This window comes from Haplochromis burtoni, unplaced genomic scaffold, assembly GCF_018398535.1.
Source record: "Haplochromis burtoni strain Fernald_Lab_line unplaced genomic scaffold, NCSU_Asbu1 Contig_75, whole genome shotgun sequence".
NCBI lineage: Eukaryota > Metazoa > Chordata > Actinopteri > Cichliformes > Cichlidae > Haplochromis > Haplochromis burtoni.
The window spans coordinates 1,323,861-1,346,282 of NW_024582436.1; the positions used below are offsets into that span (position 1 = coordinate 1,323,861).

The 22,422-nt window shown below is 41.1% G+C and overlaps 2 protein-coding genes across 6 annotated transcripts in view; one reads left to right on the forward strand and one right to left on the reverse strand.

Annotated features, from left to right (window-relative positions):
• The first annotated feature begins 652 nt into the window (after positions 1-652).
• Positions 653-5,156, forward strand: klf5b (Kruppel-like factor 5b). The gene is made up of 4 exons (XM_005935148.3): positions 653-1,006; positions 1,830-2,760; positions 2,877-2,936; positions 3,287-5,156. Exons 1-4 carry the CDS (start codon positions 827-829, stop codon positions 3,463-3,465), a joined length of 1,350 nt encoding a protein of 449 aa, XP_005935210.1. The 5' UTR covers positions 653-826; the 3' UTR covers positions 3,466-5,156.
• Positions 4,620-22,422, reverse strand: part of klf12b (Kruppel-like factor 12b) — a 40,751-nt gene continuing 22,948 nt past the window's right edge. For all 5 annotated transcript variants that reach the window (XM_005935146.3, XM_042221833.1, XM_005935144.3 and 2 more), the window contains 3 exons: positions 18,574-18,709; positions 12,220-12,377; positions 4,620-10,659 (listed from right to left, as the gene is read on the reverse strand). In XM_005935146.3, coding sequence (XP_005935208.1) covers positions 10,478-10,659; positions 12,220-12,377; positions 18,574-18,709 — 476 coding nt within the window. In that variant the 3' untranslated portion in view covers positions 4,620-10,477. The remainder of the gene's footprint in view (positions 10,660-12,219; positions 12,378-18,573; positions 18,710-22,422) is intronic.

Consider the following 22,422-nt stretch of genomic DNA (forward strand, 5'->3'; position numbering starts at 1 on the left):
CGCAGGCTTCGTCGCTGGCTCAGGAATGTTGGCATCAAGTATGCAGTCCTGACAGACAGCTGCACTGCAGTGGCGTTTTTAACATGCCACACCAGGACACAAGCCTGCAGGATCCTCTGTCTCTGAACAAAATCAGAGAGTGCGTGAAGAAATTAGAGCGAAACTACTGGCGAAGCGAAACGCAGAGAACTCACCAGTTTGACTCTATCTGTGGGGATGTTAGAGTTAAAAAGATTGCTGAATTTCCTTTGAAATTTGAGAGAGAAAAGAAAACCATGTGTATAATAAAATATTTCCCTTCAGAAGTCTGTGTCCAGTTTGAAAAACTTGCAGCTTTTATAAAAGCGTAAGAAGCAAAGCATTCTTTTTAAGTATGACCCTGCGGGGTTCTGCACCGACTCCATCAACGAGTCACTGACTCACTTTACTCTAATGTCTGCGAACTGCGCCTGTAAACCGCTCCTTCATGCTCACAAACACTTGACACCTTATTCTCTCGCAAGTGACTCTTTAATCACTAATCCCCAAGAGTTTTGGCGTTATTTCCACCCTCTGCCATTTCACCCCATCACACAACCACAGTATTCATTACACTAGGTGTATCGCGATCGGCTGGTTGCCCTGTTTATTTTGTACATGTTCAGCCCCGCCCTGCAGACGCGCTGATATCACGCAGTTGCGTAATTTGACAAGCCAGCGCAAAATAGGGAGAATGAGCGTTTGACAGCTGCCGTTTTCCTGCTACAGATTTCTTCGAAACAAAAGAACACTTATGCTGCATTCATTCGCTAAAGATTTCGGATAGTTGCCCAGAATCTCTGCTTGCATGGCCGCTGCCGTGAGGAATAATAATGTTTGGGTTGCTCCGCGGCAGGACGCGCAGTTCCTCCAGAAAACCTCCGCACCATTCACATCCGACGGTCTTAGAGGTGAAGATCATGGACAAGTGCTCTGTAACACGAGGGATGCCATCCCGGGAACTTCCTCCTTCCACGATTACAATTTGGTAGGGGCTCGTATTATTATTATTTTTTTCTTTCCCCGTCTGCCTCTCAGCATCACGGGCTTTACTGGTGTCAGCAGGTTTAACGCAGGATTACAGTGTGTTGCTGATCAAAGCAAAAAAAAAGAAAGAAAGAAAAAAAAGGCTGTTTTCATTTAAAGATGTGACCCACGATACTGAAGGAAGGCCCGTGTGATTACAGCTAAATCCTGGGCTTTTAACCTCTGCATCGATGCTGCTATTTACTAACTGTTAAGAGGGGGAATTGCAAACAGGACATGGCTGGGATGTGACGCGTTGCTCCCGCTCCTGAAACAACTCCTGAGGAAGATGCATTGCCGTGCAGAGCAACTGCATGTTCTAATTTCAGCCATGTATTCTGAAACAGCTTAGCCTGGAGTGTTTTAGAAGGGCGTCTGCTGCTTGTAGGGAGGGGGTAGTGGGGGCGTCTTTGATGTGGATGGGTGCACACGAGTAGGCCCCAGCATGCATCCCAGATTAATTTACGTCAGTTACTTTTGTTATTGTCAGACTTCTAGTACCTTAAATGGGCAATAATGGGAAGTTCTGAATGTCTCTGATTTTTCATTAACTCTTGCCCCAATTAATATTTCTCCAAGTCCAAAGAAATAATGATATAAACAGATGAGTGCATGATGAGTGCTGACCTTGATAAATCTGAATGAAAAATGTCCTAAAACTAAGCAATTAGTGAGCTTGAATCAATTACACAACACTTGTATTTCCTATTCTGCTGTCTTTATATCCACAGTAACAATCTTGCTACGACTCACCTGATCATTTTCCTCTGTTTTGCCTCTCCCAGGGTAAATCCGAGATGGACAGCTATTTGTGTTCACAACCACAGGATGTAGTAAATTCCAAAATGATGTGCAGAGACAGCACCCTGGCTCTAGAGCCACCTTTCACTGAGGACTTTGCCTCCCCTTACAGCGTCAGCATGAGTTTGCTCCTTCCCGATGTCACATATCTGCACCCAGGCCTTTGCAGGACTGTCAGACAGATCAAAACCGAGCCAACAAACTCTCTGATGCATCCCGCGTGCCAGGGGAGCGGAGTATCGCCAGCAGTCCCTGAATACCCAGGGTTTTTTTGCGCAGCTGACACTGCAAGTGGTAACTTCGTCATCAAGCAGGAAGTGCCAGATTTCCAGGACGTTCCCCTATTTCAGCTTTTGAACTCTGATCTGGAACAGCTCATTCACAGCTCGCAGGTGAACCCCATCCCCATAGCCCCGTTAAGCATTCCCACTGGGAATGTTCATGCTGGCCCAGTCCCGAATTCTACGAAACCTGCGAGCAGCTTGCAGAACGAATGTTTTTCATTTAATCGACGCGTGGGCCATCAGCCAGGATCAACCTATCTGCCACCTTCTCCGCCAAACTCTGAGCCCTCAAGTCCAGACAGGGGCAAAGGAGTCCTTCACAACCTCTCCCCACCTCCATCCTACGAAGCCAGCATCGCCTCTAAGTTAAATTTTGAGACCCACAATTCCATTGACCTTGGACAGACACCCAGCATAGCTCCAATCCAAAACCAAGATCAAATTTCCACGTCTGGATTCATCCAAAGTTCAGGTTCTGGACCAGTACAGCGTTCAAGCCTGACACCAGTTCAAACAACGTCGGGTATTGGCCCGCTGTCCCCGGTGTTGGCTCAGTCGGCTCCAGTTAAGTACAATCGAAGGAATAATCCTGATCTGGAGAGACGGCGGATTCACCACTGTGACGTCCCAGGTTAAGACTTCTGTTCGGTCTCCATAACAACAATTAATTTGAGTTTAAATTTTGTCAACATTAAAAAAGATATAAAATGCAAGTACTTAATGTGCTCTGTCTGTTTGCTTTTACAGGCTGTCAGAAAGTATACACAAAGTCATCTCACTTAAAGGCTCATCTGCGGACGCACACAGGTAAAATGTTCTGAGTTGCACTTCTTATTTTTGGATGAAATTGGTGACGTTGCCAGGCAGAAAAATTGCACTTGGCTTGCAGATGCATTCTGTCTGCTGACAGACCTGGCCCACATCTCACTGCTGTCAAATCACATAAACCCGCAGCTCTCATAAAGAGAGCAGGGACGACGACAGGACATGGTGTGATTTATGACTCACAGTTGTGGCTTAGTGTGAGTTTGTTTTTTTTAATTGGATGGAGTAGTTTGGTTTTTTTTCTTGCATAACATTAAATATTGAAGGAATTCAAATATATTTAAATATATAATGACTGGCTACCTTTATTCTTCAACTTCTTCCCGATGAAGGTGAGAAGCCGTACCACTGTTCCTGGGAGGGATGTGAGTGGCGCTTCGCCCGCTCTGATGAGCTGACACGCCATTACAGGAAACACACCGGGGCAAAGCCTTTTCAGTGTGGAGTGTGTAACCGCTGTTTCTCCCGCTCTGACCACCTGGCCCTGCACATGAAGAGACACCAGAGCTAGAAATCTCTTCCTATAAAAACATCAATCTTCCTTTCCTGTTTTTTGTTTTGTTTTGGTTTTTTTTGGACAAAATACCATCATATGCATATCAGCAAATAAACATGTTAAAAACTGTGAAACTTATTTCACTCACTCCAAAAGGGGCAGATAATCTTAGCAGTGCTGGCCCACAAATACGAATAATAATAATGTAAAAAAGATCAAATATTATGGTTGCCTTATTTTTTTTCCACACAAATGCCTCAGTTTAGGGGATGTTTGCATAGGTATTAGTAAAAAGAACAAAAAAAAAAACATAATGTAATAACGTAACTATAATGTATCTTTTTTAAGATTTTATTTTAATTCTACACAAAAACATTTTGAAATTTAAATTTTATATTTAGGTGTTTTCATTGTACACATCATATCACCCACGTGTCGTAGGGGCATTTATTTAGTATGCTGCAAACTGCTACACTGTAAGTGCAGATATCTATGTATGCTATTAGCCGGAGGGAGGACGATGTTGTTGCAGCTAGTAGGTCAAAGGGTTGGTTGTGCATTTGTGTAATATAGAAAGTAAAAGCACTTAAGTTAAAGTTGCAGCAGGAAAGCAAGTTGCAGAGTTTTCTGAAGCGGTAGCAGGAAGAATAAACATCGAGGGGGTGATGGGCATTGTTTGTGAGCCATGTGGTGATTGCATTGCTTACAACATGAGGACACTTGGTATGAGATATTAAGCGTTGAATGACCAGCACGGTGTATGATCTTTATCTGTGCTCTGACACTGTAACATACACATGGTCCTTACAGAGAGGGTTGTCTTTTTTTTTCTAAGTGCAGCAGATGAATCCAAATGTTGCATCTTGATTTTAGGATTTCTGTGAACACTTTCCACTACTGTGGTGTTTAACTTTCAGCGAGATCTCATTTTATATTAGGAATTCGAAGTGCTGAAACAATTTACAATATCTTTGGGAACATTTATTTTCTCTCTCCTGTTCATTGTCATCGTGGAGAAATCAAAACATGCGGGTGAGCCTAATTTGACACTTAATGTTTTCAGTGTGAACATCTATGAAAGTTGATGGTTTCTTTGACTTCTCTCCAAATATCAAACACCTTTTTGAAAGTGCCTTTAACTGCTTAGTTGTTGTTGTTGTTTTTTTGAATGAATGAATGAATGAATGAATGAATGAATGAATGAAAAACGAAGCTGCCCCTGCCTGTTAAAACCATCGACTATGTTCCTCTTAATTTCCACAATGTAACATTAATAGAAATCTCTATTACCTGACCAAATTTGAATATGGCTTAGCAAAAACTAATTTTAAAGTTTCTGTTATTTAAGATGTATATATTTTGTATCTGCTGTTTTAAAATAAAAAAAAAGAACCATGTATTTCTTTTGGATTGTATTACAGTTTAAAAATTTTCTTTTTTAAAATAAATTAAGTTTGTTTATTTTTGTTTTACAAAGTACAAAAAGGATTAGATTACGCCGCTACAGTCGACGCTGTTACGAGTTTATCCAGCCAAGAAAGAAGCGCAGCGAATTATTGCAATACTGTTGAATAAATAAATATGCACAAAGGTCAGAGGTTTGTGTCAAAGCTGAAACATTAACATGTAGCCTAAACTGATCAAATGTCCAATGGAGCTGTGTGTCCCTCACGGTGCAAATAAAGATGTTTTGTGTTGAATATTAACTTTTGAAATGTCTGATAATTTATTCACAACATTTAAAAGGTTTACTCTAGCCATATGTCTCCATGCTAAATCTTGAGACAACGCTGGCTAATGCTAATGCTAATCTTTTGTTGCTTGCAGAGCGGGAATATTGCACGTTATTATATAATTTTGCACCACAGCTTTTGCTTTCAGTGAACCTTGCTGGTATTGAATAAGAAATAGCACAAAAACAGGCATGGCAATGTTGATCGGTTTTTGCTTTAGAAATTATGCTTTTTATGCAAAATAGGAGGGAAAAAAATTAAAGGTGGCTCATTGACACCATTATTTTTTAAGTTACAAGCTGACAATACAGATAGTTTTAGAAGGATAATAAAAAGAACTCATGTAGCACCTTTGTAGTCTGTCTAACTTTCCCAAGGACACTTGCCAGCTGGAGGAGCCAGTTTTTCTGGAATTTGCTAATTAGTCCGGACCACACCCCGATTCAAGACTTTCCTTTTTAACAATCTGGTGTAATCGAAACAAAACAAGTAATTTTCTTGGTTTGCAACTCTTGGAAGGTGTCCCTGACATGAGTCATAGCAAAGCTTTTGCAAAAAGTACCAGGAGAACCTGTAAAAGCCACAGAAGGTGTCTGAGCTTGTCCTGGGTGCAGAGGAACTCCTGAACTCTTCTGAGGATTATTTACTAGTGTAAGTCCCCCCCAGCCTTCCTCCCAGTGCTTTACATTACTTACGGTACAGTAAAGCCCACATAACTCAGACTCTAGTGAGTGATAAATCATTCAGGTGAGATCCTGCACAGTAAAATGCTTAGTGGAGTGGGAATTGATTGTAATCATCTCAATCCGTTGCTGCCTGACAGAAACATTCATCCAGACCTCGTTATAATAGAGCAGAGGACAGGAAGTACAGGGTGCATTCTTTTAGCTGAAACCTTTTCTCAGAAAAGGCTTGTTTGAGAATACCAGGTCTTAAAATACTACTCTTTGTTGATACTGCATAAGAACAACAAAGCATGTGATATTACAACGAGGTACACAATGTTTTAGTTGGACGATTCAAAACGTCTTTTTCCGCTTCCAGTAGCAGTCCGATGAACTTTGCGTACAGACCACTGTACTGTTGTTCAGCTACGTCTTCCCTAATAGCGAGATTAGTTTTCCGAATGCCAGCGAATGGGAGTTCTCGGATGTCTAAGTGACACCGAAACCACATTCCACCCATCTCAGTCATAGATAGCAACTGGCTCCGTCCCAGTCTGTTACATACAAAATGCAACTTTATTAACCTTCATGCCTCCATTCATATTAATATACATGTATATGTTTGAACTTATTTTAATTTCACAGCTCCATCCATATGAAAAATACAGAGAAAAAGGCAAAAACACTGACTGGATACTTAAACAACTCTCGGAGAAAAGGAAACAAAAAAAGTGTAACAGGAGAAAAAAAAAGAGTACATCTGTTGTTGACGTTTTGAAAAATATCAGGATTAAAAATTTCTGTTACAGATGTGGAATTCCATGAGCAGAATCTCCCTTTTTGATGTTGAGCAATATCACATTATTCTTTACGGTAAGAATGAAAAGATCTGAATATATTTACACTACACTCACTTTACATAAATACAGGAACAACGATTACTGTACGTAATATCAGCAAACTTGAAACAAAGGCATTGGCTTCACTACCTAAATTTTCAAAACCAGGAAAATCAAAAGCAGATGTTATACAGAAAGTAAAATATATATTGAACTGACAGAAACCGCAAGATAAGTATTCATTAAGAGAGGTGTGACTGCTGGAATCCCAGCCACAGGATTTTTTTTCCTTTCTTTTTTTTTCTTTTTTCCTGTGAGTATGATTCCTCATCATCTTCCATGGAATCACTATGTTGAATTGATGTGTTGAAGCTGAAACACCAAGAGACCTTTGTAACTCGGTTTTGTTACCCTTAGAGGAAGTGACTTATTGCAAGCAAAGTAATAATGTGTGCTATAAACAGCCTGTGAAAGTGTTATGGGAAGATGCTGCATTGTACACAATGGTATAAGGCTCAGTGCGAAAAGAAAGTTCAACATTAGAGGTCCGACTTGCATAATGTTGTCTGTGCTTCTTTTTTCTCCCCCAGAATTCGTGGTTTTCTCGTTTGAAATTTATTAATCCAAGCACGCGTGCTGAAATCGAAGCTCTGCACAGAGCAGCTGATATTACAAGTTTGTGATATGAGGCACTATTCATTATTATTATTGCATAACTTTGACCCTGGTTACCGTAACAAAATTATGCTTTAAAATATGAGGAAAGAGATGCTGAAGGGAAATACAATACACCCTGTCCTATGGAGACACCATCTTCAAGTCAAATTGAGATTTTCAGAAATTGGTGTATTAAGGCATGCAACGTCATATACTGAATACAGGAGTATATGTGTCGCTGATATGTGCTTGATCGGTAGAATTTCTTGTCGGGTATAGCAAAATAGCAACACAGGGAATTGTGTACCTTAATACTGTGTATAAATAATTGGTCGATTCTAGCAAACACTGGTTCAGCCTTGGGAACTGAAAAAAAATGATTTGATCATGAATGTGTTTAACCACAAACCAAAGAGAAAATAAAAAGCAAACTGTTCTATAACATCACATATGATCATTTACATGATGAATACCATTAGCCCCATTTCACTGTATATCAAATTAGATAAATTACAGTCTCTGAAAAAAGACTTTACATGTATAAATGTATTTCCTGCATCTACTAATCAAAAGCCCTATTTTTCCAATGTATGTACAGGCTGTAGAACTTTGTAATAAGTTTTATCTTCACTATCACATATATTACAACATTTCAAAATGTCCTTTGTACAGAAGAGAAAGATTTATATGCAAATGAAGACGTGCCCCTCAATCATAAAAACGCTCTAATACATTATAAGGATGATAAAATACGATGATGATTATTCGCTTATAAATTGACATCTGAAATAAAATCATTTGAATATCATACGAAACAAACAAACAAGGTGCTGATATGGTTTTGCCAAAATGCTAATACAACTGGGCATAATGTCGTGCACAAACAATACAGATAAATAATGACAACATGCGTTCTCCAACAAACCGAGAAGGGCGTCGCACGCTTCCGTGCGGAAATTGCTTCCTGGATTTGGCTGTTTTACTGAAAGTGAGAATGTGGAATCCAAGTTTGTGCATTAGCGTGCAAGTGTATGGATTTCAAGGTACCGTAATCGAAAAGGTTAACATTTTTCTTTTTTACTGGCCTAGGTCCAATAGATGCATTTGGCAGCATTATCGAATAACATTGGTTGGCCTGATATTTTATGTCCGAAGCTTTTACGTAGCATAAAGAGCGCTGGAAATACTTGCAAAAATGTCCGTTATTAGGTCTATAAAAATATATTTTTAATTGAATTTCCTGATTAAGGTTAAGTGATGCTTTCCAATAAATATATCTCTGCCGGAAACTGCTTCTAAAAGGTACTCCTGCTGTGAATACAAACACACACACAGAAAAAAAGAACGGAAAAAAACAGTGTGCATGTATTTGTGTATGCATGTGTGCAATTCCTGCATTTTTCTGCTTTTTACATGACCAAATCTCAGGTAAATCAGATATAAATCATAACTTATATCTGGTCTGAGGCGATTTCAAGTGACTTTGTTTGTGTTTGAGACAAACGACAGGAATAAAAATGATACATGTGGAGACAATCACCAGCTGGGAGACATCAGATTAGAAACCAGTCAGTAACGGAGGGAGTTGTGGTACAGAGCGTGAGGAGGTGGCCAAGCTGGGAACTTCTCCTCGGATATTGACATCAGCAAACAGAACAAAGAGGAGGTTTAATGTTCCTTCCCATCACTTTGTTCAGAATGTATTGCTCTTCTGTATTGTACACCAGGTGCCACACTATCCCTGTAACACTTCAGCTGGTGTCAGTGTCATTTTCTGGACAAGTGCTGCGGTGCTGTGCAAAACCACAACACAAATTCCTTTTTTTTCTGTTAAACCCAGCTGAAATGACTTTTTCTTTTTAAAAAATGAGAAATGTCAGGACACAATAAAAGTCTGTAAGGTGCCTCTATTTTTTCACATACTGGAAATCTCCTCTGATTGTTCAGTTCACTGTACATGAGGGGTTGTATTTTCTGAGTCAAACATAAGCAATAAGCAGGCATTAAAAAAGAAGCAAAACCCAATAAACAAAACATTTTTATACTGAAGTATATTTATCCTTTAAGATTGCACTTTACTGATTGCTAATCACAGCTCAAAATCCACCAGATTTTTTTTTTTTCCTTTTTCTAATAAATGCTTTGAAGAGGCTCAACATAAACATAAAGAACAGCACTGATGAGATTTGGAGTTGTCCGGCCATGTGAGTGGATCATCAATGGTGTGTGCTGGTGCGATGATATGCAAGTCCTATTTCCATTTATGAAAACAGGCATTGAATGACTGAAAAAGTGGAGGTGCTGATGAGGTTGATCTTTTCGGGTTGTGGGCATTTGAGTCTATCTTGATTACAGTTTGCAGGCGATGAGAAAGGTGAAAGTCCAACCTTCTTTTAGCTTCTACAAGGGATGCCTCAGATCTAAGAGCAGAAGCCAGGAGGAAAATGGAACCACTTATGATTAAATGGTGCCCCCTGCTGGTCACAAATCAGACTCACACAGGGGGCGTGGTGAAAAAACACTACCTGTAACTTCAACTACATCCAAGTCCGTTCCGTGATCCAGTCGAGGCCAAACTTCTTCCTGCTCACACAGGAAATCCTTTCCTTACAACGGGGTCTTTCACATTATGAATGCTGGAAAAGCAGCCGTTTGGAACAATAATGAAAAGAAAGACACCAAAACAAAAAAAGACAGTTGCAATTGCATTATACTTTTTTTTGTCCAAATAAAGAGTTAATCTTAAAAATCAAAGTGAAACATTTACGAACAGTGCTGTAAAAGACAGTTCCCTATTATACTCCAAGCAAAGACAAAAAAGATCCTGCCGTCTCTTCGTTCCAAACCAAAGAGGATCCAGAAGTGACCCTGTTTTGTGCTCCTCAAGCTCTGTGCACCTTCGTCCATCAGTTTTCTCTGTCTCCGTCTTCTCTCCTTATGAAGGATGAGGGCATGTGTGCGTCTGTGTCTGTGCGTGGGTGTGAGTGTGATAGTGTGTGTGTGTGTGTGCGCGTCCAGGCCGGCTGAAAACATTCACAGGGAGATCCCGCTCCCCCGGCTGCCTGTGTATGCATGTGAGTGTGTGTCTTTTCGTTGACCTCTCCATCTCTCTCTTTATCGCGCTCCGTCTGATTCACACCAGCATGTGTCTCCGTCGGTGCAGGGCCAAGTGGTCAGATCTGGAGAAGCTGCGGTCACAGTCTGCACACTTGAAGGGCTTCACCCCTGTGTGTTTCCTGTAATGCCTTGTCAGCTCATCAGAGCGGGCGAACTTCCAGGTGCAACCGTCCCAGGTACACTTGTATGGCTTTTCACCTGGAAAGGAAGTCAGAAAACGCAGTCCATGTTCAGTCGCATTTCCGGCAAATTAATTAGGAAAATCTGCACTTGATGAGTGATAATCCATGAATTACTGCTAACCTAATGTCCACTTTGGTAGTGCACAAGTTTCAAGAATCTATATAACTCAGTAAAATGGTATGGATGTCTGATGAGATATTATAGAAAATATTTAAACACAAAAAAATTAGAGGAACATATAAGTCACGCATCAGATTTCGACAGGGAAATATTCAATTTGAAAGTCTTCACTGAAAGACTGTGGAAGCACAAAATGATGCAAAAGCCTGGATTCAAAGTCACGGCAAGTGTTATCTTAATATTCTGAGCAGTCTATACTGTTGGACCTCAAACTGGCTTTAAAGTCTATATGATTTCCAGCGAATAAACAGCAAATTGCTGTATATTGACTAAACAACTGATATGCTATATTCTATAACAGGCCAAGAGCCGACACCTTTGCTACCCATAAGTCAAAATTTAGGGTTATTATCTCAAAAATTTCAAATCTCAAAAAGTTGCCTTTCTAACTCAAACCTCTGAGAAAAATCACTCAAAATTTAGAAAATAACTTGAAATTTCCAAGTAATTAAATTGAAATTTGGAGAGAATAACCTCAAATTTTGACTTTAGATGGCAAAACGTGTCTTTTTTTTCCATAGAAACCTTGTCAAATAAAAAAAAAGTCTAATTGTGGACTGAGGTCAGAGACCTTTAACAGGGAAAAGCATTTTCCATTATCCTAACAGCTTAATGTTCACTGCTTGTCAGCTAGTGCGCTGGCTGAAAAGTCAGGCTTTGCAGCAGCCTGAGAGAAATGACTGATTTTATAACGTGAGGTGTCACAATCATTAAAGATCTACACGGTTGGGGTAATGAACGCAACATGCTTATTTCATTTGCATAAATGGTCTCCATATGCGTATATGCACTTAATCGTGATATGCCACAGTTCTTTTCTTTTACGACTCTACTGCGAGACCAATTCTTTAAATAATGCTTGACCATTAAAAAAAGTGTGCAGAGTAGTAACGTTCTTCTCAATGTGTGAACAGAATAATGTATAATTTCTTGTGTGGTGCTATAACGTTGTGCCAGGGAGCCATACAATTTACAATCAGTATGCACCTTTTACTTAAAGCAGACTCTGAGGCTTGAAATGATTTAAGGAAGCTATAACTTCAGTGTCCGTCCACAACAACGGGAGATCGTTTCAGTAGGAACGGCTGTAATTGTTTTAGCACTTTTCATGAAATAAATCATGTTAAGGACAATTCAGCCTTCTCAAAAAGTAATTAAAATGTTCCAAGATGCCGTATGTTGTCTTGTCTTACTGCGTTCATGAGACAGATAAGAATAAGTTTAGCTGCTCAACGCTCTTCTTCAGTGAGTCAAGACTCTAAAGTGGTTTTCAGCAGTAACTTTCTCAAAATGTGAAATGCCACCTCACTTAGACTTAAACAAATAGCATTTAACAGCATCAAAATAAAATAACAGCATTTCACAACAACTGTTCTCACACGTAGATTTACTGACCTGTATGCGTCCTCCGGTGTGCTTTTAAATGCGAGCTTTTGGTGTACACCTTATTGCACCCCTCAAAGTCACATCTGTGGATTCTTCTCTTTTTGGAATCCGGTGACTCCGACCTCCGAGGACGCCGTATGCTGTCGATACTGAACGGGGACATGGAACTGCAAGGAGGACAAAAAGTAGCAACAGATAACATTATTAGAGTCTGATGATGTCTTTGTCTTCTTCCATGATAAAGAGCAGTTGTCGAAAGTTTTGAAGAATAAGTCAGTCATTTTAATTAAAGTTTGCAGTGCATTTCAATTCAAAACCTGCTGAAGAATATTGCAGTGTTTATTTAACTTGCATTATTGCACCATTTACCATTTCAGTTTCAGTTTTCAGTTTTATTTGTCATATGCAAGTTAGCACAGGGTCAACATTGCAATGAAATGTGTTTGACGAGCAGCAGTCACTCAGCAGCATGGTACAGTAGAAGAAAATATAATAAAATATAATAAAATAAAATAAGAAAAAAATAGAAAAATAGTAAAGAGCAAAATATTAGAGAGACGTGGTAAAAGAGAAAAGATGACTAAATATATATGTATCTATAAATATAAATATATGTACACTAGTGATTAAATAAGAAAATCTTGAAAAGAAATATGACGGGAGGGCAGATGGGATATTGCATAGGAATGAGCAGCAGAAAATTACAGTATTGCACTTTTTAAATATAAATATTAATAACAATAAAGTGGAGTGACGAGGTGCAGATTAAACAGAGTACTTGTGAAGCTGCAAGGTAGCTTCTGAGTGCGTCCTGTGGAGTGTGTGTGTGTGTTTTTAAGTGTTGTGGTTGAGGTGTCGTATGGCTTGTAGTCCGAGCAGACAGACTCCTGTAACGTCTGCCAGATGGTAACAAGGAGAACAGCTGATGATGATTTGCAATAAAAGGTTTAAGTTTTTGTTTTATGCAACCAAAAGAACATAAAACATAACCGTCATACCGGCTGTAACGTCACTAGTTATTGCGTTAAGAGAGGAAAAGGTGTGTAGATAAAAGACAGACTGGTATTTACAGAGTGCTTTTGTGTGCTTAGTGAGAGCTCACTACGCATTTACACTGGAAGCACACAGTGCACAAAGACGTTCATACAGCACTTTGCTTTATGCGCTTGATCTAGAGCTCACAGTCACACAATTTGAGGTTCATCTTACCCAAAGACATTTCAACATGTCAGACTCTAGGAGTCAAACCACCAGTCTTCTGATTTGTGGATGATTTTGATGCACTCAATAAGTACAACCATTTTATCTCTTTCTTGTAAAAAGTAGTGCGTTTCTAAACGGAATCAACATATATGTATTTTTGAAATGCAAAAAAAAGACAGTATACAGTGAATATTGAAAGATAGACACGTTGAAGGTGGCAGAGCAGCAGCTTTGCCAGCAGGTGGCAGTGCAACTCTACTTAAGTACCTCTGAAAAAGTATGTAAGGTAAGAGGGCTGATATTTGTATGGTTCCAATACTATTGTTAAAGCAAAAGTGGTGAGATGAAGAAGTTTTTGTCTTTTTTAAAATCTCTGTGTTGTTGAGTCAGTTTAACAGCTTCTGAGTGATTTATGTGCTCATTGCATTTTGGCATTTCCTCTCCAACAAGCAGTCAGTATCACCGTCTACTGTATTTGTCATTGTGAAGCAATGCTGCAAAGTGTGTGCCTGTGTCAGTGAGCATGTGTGTGCGGTTTCACATGCATGTCTGACTTGCCAGTGTTTGTGAGCGCAGTTGCAGAGTACAGTCATCATATCTGTAGTTAATCTGAATGTACTGTCATCTTTGTGTTCTGAAGGCAGCGCTGCACACAAGCACACAACCCAGAGAGAAATCCAGAAGGCAGCAAGAGGCGGTCAGAAGTTCATGCCTCGCCCATGATTGTTGACTGTGCAACAGTGAGCACCTTTTTACACAACACATGACTCGTGCACGCAGCCGGCAAACTGTCGAGAAAAACCGAGATACGATATTGAGCGAAAACAAGAACATCTCTGTTTTGTAAAGGGGGGAGGAGTGATATATTTGGGATATATTTAACAGGGTTCTCTGCTTATGCTGTGAGGCTCGGAAACAGGTAAAAGGGTGAAGTGGGTAAAATTAAAGCAGAGTAGCGGGAGGAGGAACTGCTAAAATCATGTCAGAGGAACAGGGGCTGCCAGACAGGCCCTCCAGTGAACTGTCTCCACCGCACACAACCCACTTCCTGTCTCTCTGTTTTACACCAAAGCACAGTCAAATGCAGATACAGTATACACGCACAACAAAGATACACACATAGCTATACGCAGGCTATATAAATACACTGACACAGAAGCGCACGAATGCATACAGATCACCTGTTACTCTTGGCTTACTGCCAAACTGAAGCTATACAGGAAATGAGCACATGGGTCAGATATGAAGTGAACTCCATTTCCCCTCTCATTTCTCTCTCTCTCTCTCACTCTCTAAGCTCAGGGAATATCGCACTGTAACGTGATGATAAAACAAATGAAGAATTTAAGACGAAGAGTTAAACTCCTTTTCTCAAAATGATTGGTGAGTTTCCCGCATCACATATAATCTAGATGAAAATTTAGAGGGCCGTTTAGAGTCAGAGGTGCTGTAGAACTCTGCGTGTGTGTCTGCCCGGGAAAGTAAAGAGAAGAGCCAGTGGAAACACTCTGAGCTCAGACCATCGAGCAGATGAGGCGGATGTTTACATTCTGACTTCATCCATGAAGTGACTTCATGATTATGATATAATTTAGGAAGGTCTGAGTACAACAGCTTCTAAAACAAAGAACAAGCAACCATCATAAATTATTTCACCGAATACAACGCTGCTGCGTTTCAAGAGCTCAGTGACAGATTGGTTTAATCAGTAGTGGGAGTATTTATAGACGTTTTGTGCATCTGCAAAAAAAAATTAAGTGAGAAATGTTCCAGTTCTCAAAGAAGAACGGCCATTGCTCACCACCGCTCACCAGTGACATAAAGGTAAACAGTGGAAAACTTCTAATCCCGCTTAAATGACATTTTAATGATTCAAGTGAGGAAATTGGGTCACAACAAAAAAGCCAGAATTCAGTGCATAATTGAAAAATAGCCATAAAAGTTCAAGGCTTAAAGAGAACTGAATATGAAATACTGTGACAGAGTTATTACTAGACCTACTGATTTACGCTCCTGCTACACACTCACAATGAATACACGTACAGTCATGCGATTTGCCTGATTATTACTATTATATAATATATGACGATTTTGATGTCAATTAAGAGCATTTAACAAGAAAAAAAAGTGGCAGGAATTTGGTGCTTTTCAACGATAGCGTTGTAAACGCACAAGAAGTCTTCACTTTTACTACCTCATTATAGATGCACAAATTAATTTTGTCATTTTTAAAAATCTAATAATAATCCCAAATGCAAGAAAGCACACAAAATGTATCTCTTTGGATCTTTCATGCTTATAATGTAGTTCTTGTGTGACTGCGAATTGGTTATATTTTCTCATTAGAGCCCAGAGGAAAACTCACTCTGCCTTGAACCCTGAGTCACCGCAGCATAATGCTTGTATGAATGTGTCTGTTTGTGTCTCCCGAAGTAGCAGAAAGAAATGGGAAGTACAGCTGAGAATAATTTCAAACAGAGCTAACCTCTGTTTTTGTTCCTTTGTTTCCCCGTTTCTGGTTTTTTTTCTCCCCTCATCATCCGCTGGGCTCTACACATACGACAGAAAGACGGGGAGCATGGGGAATGAGTGTGTGTCACCTGCATTAGGGATTTCCCACAATACAAGCACAATACATATTTCTAACTCCTCACCCGCAACGGGGTCACAACACCGGCTTGAGCACAGCAACAGCATGACCTGCTTCAAGGCACTGGTGGAATTATCAAGAAAACAGGAAAGGGAGTGCTCAAGTTTGTGTATGTGTGCGCTGGAACACTGCCCACCGGGCATTCCTGTACCTGTCCGAGGATACTACCCCTCACCTCGCCCACATCTCCTCCCTCCACCTGCTCTCTGGCCCCCCAGGTCCTTGGGGACCCGCCAGACTTCAACAGAGACAACCCTCCCAACACAAGCCCCTGCCCCCAGCCTCACACACCTCTCCTCTCTGTCTTCCTCTCTTTCACTCGCGCTCTCCCACAATAGCCTATCCTCTGATCCCCAGGGAAACGCATGAATATGGAGGAGGCTGACCAAGTAGCACATGATACACACAAACTCGCTCTCTACCCAACTCTCCTTTCACTCATTTATTTATATATGGATACCTGGATTGGAGGCTGCAGGCACTCCCGTCCTCCGCCCTTACACCTCACCTCTCTGATGCACTCTGGGTGACTGCTTGTGTAAATGTGGCTGCCAAATTATGTAAAGCTGCTCTTTCCACAAGCGCGGCATACACATTTAAATGAAAAGAAAGGCAATATAGAGACGCAGTGGACTGATATGTTTATAAGTCGGCTTCTGTTGCGGTGCAGATGTCCATCGAGTGCATGTGCTATGTCAACACACAACGCACATTCTTCCTCTCTGCGGCCAAACCGGCGTGTAACTCAAGAAGACTACAGACTGCTTTGTTTTTCACAGACAAACATGCAAGTCTGTGTTCCTGTTGACAATGGCTGACCTCCTTCTGGAACCAGCTGTTCTGTCCACTGTGCAGAAAACACGTGCATGCATACAGTACAAAACACGCACGCACACACCGGAGGATTAATACTTACAGAAGTGCACACATACTTTTTTTTCACACTAACACACATGCACGCACAGTCACAGTCACATACACAGCGTGCACACAGGAGTTTCCACACAGCACAGTCTGCACTTTGCACACAGAGAAGTGAGTGTGTGGGCAGGCCCTGGCAGGGCAATGCTAACCCTGGCTGGTGATTTATCGCTATAGTGAAAGCTTGGGCTGTGAAAGGTTGTGTCCTGCCAACCTCTGTTCTCCTCTGACCACCCGGTGCCCACGTGTGGCACTCAGGGGCACGCCTGTCCCTTTCAATAACCTGCATCGAAACCTGAGTCCTCCGGTGCGTGTGTGCTTGTGTGTGTCTGAAGCACAGCAACCTATACTTGTACCCCTGAACCACAGCTTTACTATTATGTGCTGTACTTTGGAACTACAATAAAAGATTTAGGTTAATTACAGTAGATGGTCACACAGCCAATGGATGACAAACAAACAATACAACATCTAGTACACAATGTCAAACCTGCCAGCTAGAACATTACAAAACACAGTGAGTGCCGGCAGCCTTGTTAATGTCGCTACGGCATTAGCAGGATTCTCAAGGAGTCCTGGAATACTTTCCTTACAGTTAGTCTAAATAAAAGTCTGATGGGTATTAACTTGAGTCTACCCAGGCTGGCAATTATGACTGTTCTGGGTTTATGAGCAGCAGCGCAACAAGGACAGGGCCGAGCCAAATGCTTCTCTGCATCCGATTTCCTCCCTCTGATAAGAATTCTATACGCTGTCGTCAACTTTTCATTTCAACACAGATGGACTGGCACGGCAGGAGTTGATGTCTGTAGGCCGAACAGGGCATAAAGTATGTCTGAGCCATATGCATACAGGCATATAGATGCACGCCCACGCAGACACATCCAAAGAGTGGAAGAGCGGTTACAAAACCACACGGAAATGCACAATGCTAAGGATTACAATGGATCTGATAATGACGCCCTCCTCCAGGGAGTCACAAAAACATATTAGTACTCTGTGCTCTGTCTATTCAGAAATTCAAGACTGCAACATCACTGGCTTGGATGATTAAAGGGATTTTTTTTTCAATTTTACCATATTAAATCCATTGAAGATGATTTAATTTTCAAAATAAAAGCCTCTAATAAATGCGTGCACACATGATAAGATGTTATATTATAAAACATATTTACGTGTATTAAGTTTCATGCATTATTTCTGTGAGCTGTTTTTTTTTCCCTTTATGCAATGCAGAGTGCTACTTATTTTAATAAAGAGCTCTGCTGTGCTGTCATTATTAACTATTTGGCTCAGTAATAAAGCAAAGTAACAGTAGTTCGCATAAATTTGCTTTCCCCAGCACTAACAATAATGCACCAGTGCACCAGAACAAACTGAAACTTTCATATAACCAAATTTAACACCGGTCACTGGTAAAGAACGCAAAAACCAAAGCCACATACTTCTGAGCATCTTGTTGTCATAACTCCGACCCAACTCATGGCAGAGATCCACATTTCATTTATGGCTTTAAAGTTAGCGAAGAAGAAAAAGTCAGCGCCAGGATTTCCGGCGTGTGTTCAAGAAAAAAAAATGAATATACTCACTCTTGTACAGCACGGGCTATAGACAGCGCGGTAGAGCCGGTCTCATTAACACTGTCCAAGGTCACGTTTGGCAGGTCATCGTCATCGCTGTCACTTTTGATCTGCCTTGGCGACAGGCCGTTGGGGTCTATGTGTGCTGTGAGGATGGGACACAGACATGGGAGACAGACACATGAAACTGGAGCTGGCGCTGTAAACTTATAAGGCATATCACATTGTGCGTCTTTCTATTTGTAATGAAGTAACTCCTTTATATACAATTTCATCCGAATAACACCAAAAGTATTCTTTTGTGTGCCATTATTTAGCATACTGTATGCAGTAGCTGAGTGTGAGTTGAGATGGCCTCAGTACTTGCCAGTATTTTCTCTCAGGAGCTGTCAATCAAACGAAACATTTAACTGGAGGACAGAACAGTCGACCGTGACTCTGTACCCAGAGGTTGCGTACTTACAGAGTAGCATGCGAAAAGGACACACGTGTGCACATAATCTCTATCTGCCTCCAACCACAAAGATAAGACTACAGGGTGGAGCACTGTTTAGCTGTTGTTGCCTGTGAGCAGCGTGTGAAAACATTTGCGCATTTGTTACTGTTTCCAACTTAAAAGAACATGTGCACGCATGAGAGCAACTGTGAGTATCTGGTCCTCTATACAGTATGCACACCTGAAATAGAATCTTATTCATCATAGCGACGAACCTATACACAACACCTGAAGAGATCAGCTGCTAATTTCTTCAACCTCGAAAATTAACAAGCAAACTGTATATGTGGGTGCTTGTTTCCTTTTGGACAACATGGACCAAAACCATGAAAAACAAGGAAAAAAAGACCACAATGCTGTTGAACCATGACCCTCTGAGCCAGTGAGCTCAGTGGTTTCTGTCTCTTGAGCTACGCAGTAAGGTTACATCTATTCCACAAGCTGTGAAAACTTGTCCCTTGGACAGCTCATCAGATATGCTGCCAGAGCCTGGAGCCATTCTGTCCATTCTTTCTCTTTCAGCCAACAGATGCGGCGAAAATCCCGGATAACACAATAAATTAATATCAGAAGAAAAAAAACAAAGACATGCTGTAGATGGAGAATTAGCAGCAGGGCATTCTAATACAGCACTTAAAAAATGTACACTGTTAACGGTTCTGTAAAGGCTATTCTTGCTTAAAATCACCGGAAACACTGAATATACGGAGACATACAGTATTTTCCACTGAGGTCTACAACATCCCCATCTACTGTAAGCCAGGGTGCTTTTATAAGCTATCAGGACTTCACCTTCTCTGCCCTCTCAGCTGAGACTGTGGCCATAATGGCCCATAATAATGGTCTAGAGTTAGGAGCAGACATGGTGTTATTACTGGAGGGGTGGGTTGGACACAGAAATAATGCTGTAACTCAGTTGGAGCTTTTGCTTTTAAAGGTTTCTGCTGTTGTTGTAGACTAAGACATGCAGAGTGGTCACCAGCTCGCTGAACCCTATGGAAAACCTGTAATTAGCTAGAAATACATCGCATTTTGGAAATGGGGATTGGAGGGTGGGGGTATTTTGAACTAGGGACACAAAGGAGGAGTGGTGGAGAGGTGGGCAGAGCAGCGGATTTCTTCCTTTCTCTCCTGTTGTTTCCAGTCAAGCCCTGTTTCCATGGCAACCTCCTACCGGAGACAGGGAGACAGCAGTGAAAGAAAGGGTACCCGCCTTCTCTGAAAGAGGATGGCCAACCTGTGTATGTATGTGAAAAGCGAGTGAGTGTGCACCTCATATCTACGCTGAGAACTTTAATAATCGCATTAAAGTTTTCTTGGTGGGGGGTGGGAGGGGGGCTGGATTTAGTTCGGGATTTGCCTAATGTCAACAACTTATTTGTTTAACCACCGGCCAGTAGTGACACTTGAAATTCCAGATAAGGCAGGAACAAAAAAACTCTCTCTATATATAGATGGATAGACAGATATAGATATTTTTCCTATGGCTTTAATTCATTTTTGATTTGGCTTTGATGGTGGAATGTTGGATTTTGTAGACATCATATTAAATGCAATAAATAGCCAAATGTTCTGGTTCTCAACCGTTTGCACTCTCATTAAAAGTAACTGCGTCCACCACACCCAGCACTCATTCACCCCGTTTCCTTTGTGCTGGGTGCGTTCAGAGCCGGGCACTGCTGATGTTGCTCTGTGTATGTGTGTGTGGATGCGTCTGCTTGAGTGCCACCCATCTTCAATATCCATCCACACCCTATTATGCAAGTCTTGTTTTTCCCTATCCTTCCTTCTTTTCCTCTCGCCTCTCCCTGGGAGCTGACATCTAGCATTTTAAAAAGCAAAAAAAAACAACAACCAAAAAAAAAAAAAAACCGCCCATCTCTGAGGACCACCCCACCCAGCCAGCCGAGTGTCTGTTTGAGCACATGCTCTAATTACATATCATTGCTTGTTTGCTTGTACGTACTGTACATGCACGGGTGTGAGCCTTAATGTGTCTATTCCTTCTGCAGGGAGTGAAAAGAAGCAACCTTTTTTTACAACCAACAGTTGCCCTGTGTACAGCTCAGACTTGGACAGAAACACCTACTGTAGGCTCTCATCCAGTGGTTGGCAGTAAAACCACACCCAGAGAGAAAACCAACAACACATCCAAGGCAAGGCCGGAGAGGTCTAACTCTCAGACTACCCCAGACTTCTGCTTCTTGACAGAGGGAAAGCTACCTGCACTGGAGGCTGTTAAACACAAACAAGGCGTTCAAGCTCTAAGCCTTATCTTCCCTCTGAAGGGGCAACATTTTTGCCCGAGAGGCCATTCTGAAAGCATGGACATGACAGTCTGCCTTCTCAGCAATGTGTTGACTAAAGACAGAGCAGAACACCTGCCAGATAACAAACCACACAGCTTATCACTGAGCTTTCCCCCTCTAACATTTCAAAATCCTCAGTGCTAAATGTCAGTTTGTGCCATCCCTTATATCTGACCCAGGTGCAGCCAAAAAAACTTCTGTAATTGTTCCCAGAGAAAGCTGCGAGCGGTTTCTCTATTCATACACCTCTTAGTAAGAATACATTGAAGCTTATTATGATTATAACCTATTTTAAGTGAGTTAACGGATTTAAAAGTAATATTTCTCAAAAGGTAGCGCCTAAGAACAGGTACCAGCACTTTCAAACTCTTAAATGTCCTATTAGAGGTTTCACCCAATCTGGATTAGTATCTAGGTCACATGGTTGAGGTGAGTGGTCATCCTTCAGTCAGGCTGATCAGGAATCATGATGGCCACCAGTGGTGAAACACGCCAACAAGGTGGTAAGCCATTACATTTTTAAATACAATTGTAATTTTCAATAAAACAAAAACGTGATTTCCTAATTAAAACTCACTGGTGTAGAAGAAAAATTGACCTTAAAAAGTACGCAATTCAATTCAGAAACTTTTGAAATATATGTATCCCTGAGATACATTTTAATCTGAAAAACGTGGTAATACTAGCTCCAAACACAGAAATTGCATTATGAAAGTATTGCTTTATCTTTTCCTGCAGGGCATCGCAGGTAGCTCATTTTGTAGGAAAGAAAGAAAGTGATTAGATTGATCCACGCAAGCCTTTCAGACTTTGAGCTCAGTGATAAAGGCGTTGAGAGATAGTTGCAGTGGTTTACACATTTGCCATAGATGTGAAAAGACCCCCAGTTTGAGATCGGGAGGAGTCACAGGCTGGCGTACTCCTAGGGCCGGTTCCAATCACAGATAATCGAGAGGGTTGCGTCAGGAAAGGCGTCTGGTGTAAAATCGGTGCCAATTCAAACAAGTGAATCTATTCGCTGTCGTGACCCCTTGGGAAATAAGGGAGCAGCTC

Coding starts and splice junctions, on each gene's coding strand:
- klf5b (XM_005935148.3), top strand. CDS start 827: ATGGCCGCTGCCGTGAGGAATAATAATGTTTGGGTTGCTCCGCGGCAG. Junction 2,761..2,876: donor TCACCACTGTGACGTCCCAG/GTTAAGACTTCT, acceptor TTGCTTTTACAG/GCTGTCAGAAAGTATACACA. Junction 2,937..3,286: donor TCATCTGCGGACGCACACAG/GTAAAATGTTCT, acceptor TTCCCGATGAAG/GTGAGAAGCCGTACCACTGT.